This window comes from Netta rufina (genome assembly GCF_964035555.1).
Source record: "Netta rufina genome assembly, chromosome: 3".
NCBI lineage: Eukaryota > Metazoa > Chordata > Aves > Anseriformes > Anatidae > Netta > Netta rufina.
In genome coordinates this window covers 114,184,550-114,192,281 of record NC_140125.1, presented here as the reverse complement: position 1 = coordinate 114,192,281, position 7,732 = coordinate 114,184,550, and the positions used below count along the sequence as shown (strand labels likewise).

At 48.5% G+C, this 7,732-nt stretch overlaps 1 protein-coding gene across 2 annotated transcripts in view; it reads left to right on the top strand.

The window, feature by feature from the left end:
- The first annotated feature begins 3,477 nt into the window (after positions 1-3,477).
- ATAD2B (ATPase family AAA domain containing 2B) overlaps positions 3,478-7,732 on the top strand; it is an 81,536-nt gene continuing 77,281 nt past the window's right edge. For both annotated transcript variants that reach the window (XM_084284638.1, XM_084284637.1), the window contains exon 1: positions 3,478-3,925. In XM_084284638.1, the coding sequence (XP_084140764.1) occupies positions 3,767-3,925 (159 nt within the window). In that variant the 5' untranslated portion in view covers positions 3,478-3,766. The remainder of the gene's footprint in view (positions 3,926-7,732) is intronic.

The window sequence follows — 7,732 nt, the reverse complement described above, 5'->3', positions numbered from 1 at the left end:
GATAATATTTAGGGAATAAACAAGGCTTTCCATTCCTCTTTGTCCTGGGTCATTTCCAAATATCTTTTTAATGTTTTTGAATTCTAGTAAGATCTGATTCCCCATGTCTTGTTCAATGGAAGGGGATTCTTTTGCTCAAGTACTTTTCCGTCTTTGGATTTCCCAGTGGTGTACTGGCCACAACAGATGTCCTGGCTTCTCAGTGTATGCTTTGGTTATCTTCTTTTCTAAGAACTGGAGATAAAAGGGTGTTGAAGCCCTTACAGCAGCTTACACTGCTGTAAACTTCAGCACTCGTTACAAATTGCTTCCATTTGAAACACAGTCCTTCCCAACGGCAATTATTTTCAGAAGCATTTAGATGTCTATTTGTAAGGCCAAACTACAAATCTTGAATCTTACTGGGAATGAACCCTGCAAAAATTTTATGTAATACTTAGTGGAGTGTAGCTCCAGTCCTTCTTCTTTTCTGTATTGTCTTTTGTCTTTCTCTACTCAAAGAGTTCTTGTATTATCTTTTTCATAAAGCTTTTCCTGCATACAACATGCTGAAAAGGGTCAAAATAGGTTTTAATTCTATCTTTATATTACCCGTGTAACAAACAACAGATAAAAAAAAAGGAACAAATACATTTTTTGGATTAGTGAAATTACTCTAAATGTTTCTACAGTAATTCATCTTTTATTGTTGAACTACATTTAAATCTCTTAGTATGTGTGATATAAAATATTAATTTTATGTTAACATGTCCTCTGTATTACAAACAAAAAAAATCCAAACAAAACTTAACACGCAAACCTTAGGATTTATTCATTTCTATCGTCAGTACTAAAAATGGCGATGGAGCTCACATAGAAGCTATAAAGCCATAAGCTGCTTGAGTCGGAGTAACTAGCCACGCCTTGCAAGAGCAACAAGACAACTAAGAAACCTGAAAATAAAACCATCTGCCAAAAACAATCTAGGGAGTAAACATTCAAAATGAAGCATGTCTTTACATGTTCCCTACTATGCTAACATAATGAGAATAAAGCATTAAAATGTTCAAAGCAGTGAGCAGGGATTTTTAACGACATCAATCCCTCTACAAGAGTAGTCCCTCTGGCGTCATAAAGAGTACTCACTTGAGTATGGTTCACAGAAATGAGATCAGAACATTAGGAAAAACAAAAGCAAACAAGAAAAAGGGACACAAGTGTGGTCAAAATATTTAGTAAATATAAAATAAATAGCTTTCATAATTGTGGGTTTTCTGTTGCTTCAAGCAGATCTGGATAGGCACCCAAGAAAATCAATTTGCTTGCATAAAGACAAAGTTTATTTTACTTTTAAAAAGTCATCAGTGCTCACGAGAGGAGGAATGCTGGTTTGAATCAGGCATGTTGCAAGCAGATGTTATGCAAGCTTCCCCAAAGAGTCCTGCCAATGCATTGCAATCCTGAGTTATGACATTAACTGCAACTGCAATCTGGGCCCTTTTTTGGGCCACAGATTGAGTTGTTGGTTTTCCCAAAATGGGGACGATATCTTTGTGATGTATACAAAAACCTGAAGTGGACCGACATGTTATTTTTCATTTTCAGACCAACAGAGTTTGGACACCACATCTGAATTACAGGACTCACCAGTAGCAAGGACAGAAATAGGAAGGCACGTTATCTGTCATCATATGATTGCAATATTAGCTCTTCTTAGCAAATATATCTCCTGGTTCTTTCCTGCAACATGTTTGGTAAGAAGCAGTGTCTTGCAGTTTCCTTCCATTCCTACTTTTCCTGCTTTTGAAGGATAAAAGGAAGGTCATAACCTAGTATAATTTTCAAAAAACTGTCTTAGGTTTTTACTTAAAATACTCCTTTAGCCTACAAGTGTTTGAAGTGGCTGCATCCTTTCATAACCTTTAAACAAATAAATAAATAAATAAACAACAGGTACGCAACAAACCAAAACTAATCACACTGAGCAGAACAACTATACCTTTGAAAGACTCTGCAGTCTTAAACTGTAGATGAAGTGCCATTGCCATTACAGATTAACAGCTCTAAGCAGAGAATGACAGGTAAGATTCTAATTTCTGCTCCCAAACGCACTGTATTTTGGGGTATCTCAAAAATGAAAATTTGTCTCTGTATGCAGATTTTATGTTTTGCTTGGAAATGTAAATGGCCCGTTTTCTTTTTATGTATCCTATTAGTGCTGTTGTTTATTTTGTATTTTTGACTAGATGCTCTACCATACTTTCAGACTTCAGTCTTGAAAAGAAATGTTGGAGTATGTATGTAAAACAGAATTAAGTTTTTCTATGTATTGTTCTTTACTAAATATTGCAATTGCCATCCTCAAACAGTAAAGATACTGATAAAGTTTATATGAGCCTAACAGCCCAAGGCATGTGATCGGTAATTTTATTTGTCAAAGAAGCAGAAAGCACTAAAATAACTTGCCTAGCAATGCCAAACAAGTCAACGTAGAAAGAGTAAAGGCTGAGACTTCAGCACCTACAGCTCTATGCTTCTATTTCTTGGCTTCATTTCTTTTAGAAAGCTTTGGGTTTGGGGGCTTATGTGATGGTTTTGGGTTTGTGTGATGAAGTTCGATGAAGGCCCTCACGTTGTGGGGCGAGGAATGGCTTCTGACTTGCACCCAAAGGAGCACCGGCGGGAAGGGATCGGATGATAGCTCGTGAACAGCCTGAAAAGCGGTTTGGTCACCCGCTGTAGCGTAAGGGACACCATTCTTCATCCCCCTACAAAGCGATGACTGGAGCTGCCACAGCGGGGGCAGCCAGCAGGCTCCCCTCCAACCGCTGAGCAACGAGGGCGGAATTCAAGCCGCGGCTACCGGGCGAAAACCCCGCGGCTGTTACCGGCGCCTCGCCCGGGGAGCGCTCCCGAGAGCTCTGGCTATCAAAAAGATTTCCTCCGAGCGAAACCCAGCGGGCTGTGCAAGAAGTTTTCCACAGAAAATAGCGGAAACCCTACCCCGGGGCGGCCGAGCTGCCGTGCGGCTCCCAAGGGGGAGCGGGGCAGACACCCCAAGGTGCCGGGGCACCGCGGCTCTTTTTGGGGTTGCCACCTTCCAGCAGCCCCTTCCCGGCCCTTTTCCCACCCCAGGACCCCCGGCTTTAATCCCTGAGGGGATTAAACCCGGCAGGCTGTGGCGGCTCTTCCATCGCAGCGGGACCGGGGTGCGCGCTGCCCTGTCAGCCTGAGGGGAGCCGAGGGGAGCCGAGGGGAGCGGCTCCCACCCCTCCGCATACCCCGAGCCCCCCGGGGGACCTCTCCCCGCTCCTCGCGGGGGGGAACCCGGCCTCATTCCCCCCCTTTTTTTCTCCCTCCCCGGCTCCACGCCAGCCCCTCGGATCGCGCCGGCGCCGTGCCGGAACGTCGGCAGCGGGGCCCGCACCGCCCCCCAGCGGCAGCGGCCGGGCTGGGAGCGCTGCGAGGAGAGAAAGGGAGAAGGGGCAGTAATGGCGGCCAGGTAGTGCGGCGCTCAGCCCGGGCGGCGGCGGCGGCGGCAGCGGCGGGAGGAGCCGGCGCGGCTCCGGCTGTGGCTCTGCCCGGCGGAGCGGCGTCCCCACAGGACTTCTCCTGCTTCTCCTCCTCCTCCTCCTCCCCCCTTTTTCTCCCTCCCCGCTCCTAGCCCCGCTGTCTGTCCGCCCTCCCTCCTTCCCTCCTCCCTCCCTCCCCTCCGCTCCGCTCCGCACCGGCGGCGGCGTTTAAGCCCCCCGTGTCCCCCCCCGGTGTCCCCCCCCTCGGCGGGGCCATGGTGAACACCAGGAAGAGCTCCTTGCGCCCCCTGGGCAAAGCGGCGGCCGCTGCGGCCGGTGCCGGCAGCCATTTCATCTCGTCCCGGACCCGCTCGTCCAAACGGGGCACCAAGGCAGATGCGGCCGGGCTGGAAGAGACGGCGGCGGCGGCGCGGGTGAGGAAGGGCCGGCGGCGGGGAAGCGGTGGAAATGGAAGGGAGATGGGAGGGTAAGGGGGAAGGGAGCATAAATAGTGGGGATGGGGAGAGGGGAAAAAAAAAGATGGGGAGGGAGGAATGAGGGGGTAACGGCAGCGAGGGCCGCGGCCGGGGGAGCCGCTGGGGACAGCGCCGCTGCTGCCGGGGGGGGTGCGGAGCCGGGCTGAGGGGGGAGAGAGGGGGGAAAGGGGGGTGAAGCAGGGTGAATAGGGGTGTAGGGGGGAAAGGAGGGTGTCGGGGGAAGGCAGGGGACTGGGGGTGAAGGCAGGGTACGGGGGGGAAAGCAGGGGACGGGGGGAAGGCAGGCAGGCTGCGGCGGAGGAGCCTCCGCGTCCCGACCCGCTGTCTGGGCGACGGGCGGCGACAAGCGGCGGCACCTGACGGGGGGACGTGGGGACAGAGGGACACGGAGACAGGGGGACAGAGGGGACGTGGGGACACGGGGGAGTTGTGGCGCTGCTGCCCGTGGGGCAGACAGGGCCGGCGGAGGAGGAGGAGGAGGAGGAGGAGGGGGGGGGGTCCGGAGCCGAGCTCCCCCTGCGGCCGCGGCCGGCACTGCGCCTGCCGCCAGACAAAAGTTGGGAGCTGCGCCTGCTGCAACTTCGCAATCCTCTTGCCCTCTTTCTTTCCTCCTCCTTTTTTTTTTTTTTTGGCCTTTCCCCTTCCTTAAATGACCTCGGTTCGTCCGAAGAAAAGGTGTTCGTGGCGGCTTCTGCATAGGAAAGCTGCCCCGTTTTTGGGATAGCGCCGAGGAGGGTGAGGGGGGGATTTGCCGGGGCTCTGCTGGTTTAAGCGGAGCACTTTTTCTACATAACTTATAACAGCTTTAACTGTGATCCCTAATGGCAAATGATTCCCCAGACTGCTATCGAAAAATGCTGTTTCTTAAATTATATCTGGGAAGAGGAACTCGTGAGCCCCTTATTTTTGCCTTGCTGCCTCTAAGCATATCTTAACAACGCTGTTTTCTAAGCACACGCACGTCCATTTCTCTTTCGTGATTGAAACCTCAGGTATTCGAAGGTCTAGAGTAAGGGCTGTAGCTCTCCACAGGCATATTTTCAGAGCAACGCGTTGTGAAAGGCTGGGTGAACACGGAAGTGAAAAGCGAGGGTCAAAAAATGTTTGACAGTCGCACACCAACTGCCCACGTCCTGCCCTCTGCGAAGGAAGAAGTTAGTCACACGAGTAGGGAAACAATAGCAGCCGGGGCAGATCAGGAAAATGACACCTGGAATCGCCAGAAAACCTTTTGCCCCGTGCCTTTTGTTTAAAAACACTGTCTGGATACTTGCTCCGTACCTTCTGTGCTTCTCTTTTGGTTGTGTCGTGCTTCGCAGTTCCCTTCCTCAAATCTTACTTGCTCTCAGTGGTGCCTGTTCCTTCCTCGTATAACTTCATTAGGCTCGTGGGGATGCAGAACATCGCTGTAAAAAGCTGTTCTGCTTGTTCTAGTATGCAGTTTCTGTTTATTCATATCATGGGTCTTGTGGTTTGTGAGGCAGAGTTTGGTGTAACCCTTCCTGGCTTGCTTTACAGAGAGTTTACAGCTGCTAAAAATAAGTAGGGCATCCTTCTGAGTATTTCTCATCTATGAATAGCATTCATGTACTACAGATCATTAAAATGTATAAATGATGTTATTGTCAGAGTGTAAAGAAAGGAGATTATATAAAATACTGTCATAAAGTTGATAAATACATCACAGGATACATCCCATGTCTCTAAAGAAGTGTTTCTTCTAAAGTTAAGGGAATATTTCGGCATACTGGACTTGTTTCACTTCACATCCAGTATCGTGCGTTTGAGGTAGATAACTTTTTTGTTTAGATGTAATTGCCAAAGGTGAGCAGGAGTTACCAGGAAGGGTTTGTTGTTTTTCTTTTTTCCCCCTCAGTAAATTTTTGTAGTGTATATATATCCCACCACAGTTTGAGTTATCTCTGTACAGCTGTTTTTCCCTTCAGATCTAAGAATTTGTCAGTGATATAGTACGTTTCTGAGCTCCCCAATCTCCTTGAAATAATGCCAGAGAAAAGGATTTCAGTGATTACAACATGAATAAGTGTAGCTCTAGGAAGACAAAGCCTTTGCTTTTTGGAAGTGACTGTCAGGAGACAGATAGCAGGGCTGTGTTTTGCACAGAAAGTGTACTGGGGTTGTTTTCAGGCAATTGTATGTATTTTGTCAAAGTTGACTGGAACAGTGTGTTCTTTTAAAATCTTTTGGTTGTAATGTCAGAAAACCAGCCTTTACTACGAGCAGTTAATTGGGTTAATGGGCTGCTAGAGTTGGGAGCTGCTCTGGTACGCTTTTTATTTGCACTGTGTGACTGAATTTTCTTCCACAGAGATTCTGACTTTGAATTCGCGGAGAAATGCTCTTCAGTGGCAATGCTTGTAATTACCTTTCAGAGTGTGTTTTAAAAGATCATCTATTTGTTCCTTATTAGCAAAAACTGAATCACTAATATAGTGGCATCCTGTAAAATGCTGATTAGACCAAATAGTATAGATACAAGTTTAGGAGTTGTCTTCTACCTCGTTTTTCTTCAAGGTCCAGTCTCCTCATCATCATTTTCATGTGGGTATTGTGTGGTTTATTCATTTCTTTATATGTTTTTGTATTCTTTTGTTTGTTTGTTTGTTTGCATTCATTTACAAGGAGAGGCTTGAATCCCTCTTCTCCTTGGCACAGGCTAAAAGAATTTAAGTTTCACAGAGTCACACGATGGTTGTGTTTGGAAGGGACCTCTGAAGATCATCTGGTCCAACCCTCCCCTGCTTGAGCAGCATCCCCTAGAGCACATTACCCAGGATTGTGTCCAGATGGCTTTTGAATGTCTCCAGGGAAGGAGACTCCACAACCTGTCTCAGCAACCTGTTCCAGTGCTCAGTCACCCTCACAGTAAAGAAATTTTTCCTCGTGTTCAGATGGAACCTCCTGTGTTGCAGTGTGTGCCCATTGCCTCTAGTCCTATTTCTGGGCACCGCTGAGAAGAATCTGGCCCCATCCTCTTCACACCCTCCCTTCAGGTACTTGCACACATTGATCAGATCCTCCCTGGGCATTCTCTTCTCCAGGCTGAACAGGCCCAGCTCTCTCAGCCTTTCCTCAGAAGAGAGATGCTCCAGTGCCCTAACCATTTTAGTAGCCCTTTGCTGGACTCTCTCCAGTAGCTCCACATCCCTCTTGTACTGGGGAGCCCAGAACTGGACACAGTACTCCAGGTGAGGCCTCACCAGGGCTGAGTAGAGGGGAGGATCACCTCCCTTGACCTGCTGGCAGCACTCTTCCAAAAATTCCCCAGGGTACAGTTGGCCTTCTTGGCCACAAGGGCACACTGCTGGCTCATGGTCAGCCTGCTGTCCACCAGGACCCCCAGGTCCTTCTCCACAGAGCAGGTCAGCTTCCAGCCATAAATAAAAACCTGGCCTTTATTCCTTCCCAGGTGCAGGACCCTGCGCTTCCCTTGTTGAATTTCAAGTGATTCCTCTCGGCCCAACCCGCCAGCCTGTTTAGATCCTGGTGAATGACAGCACAGCCCTCTGGGGCATCGGTCACTCCTCATAGTTTTGTATCATCCCAAGTCATAGATGAATAATTTTGGACACTGCAGGCCTCCAACTAGATGGCAACCCTCTGAGACCTGTCGTGCAGCCAGTTCTCAATCCACCTCACTGTCCACTCGTCTACCTTGCACTTCCCGAGCTTGTTTATGGGCATATCATGGGAGGTGGTGTCAGAAGCCTTGCTGAAGTCAGG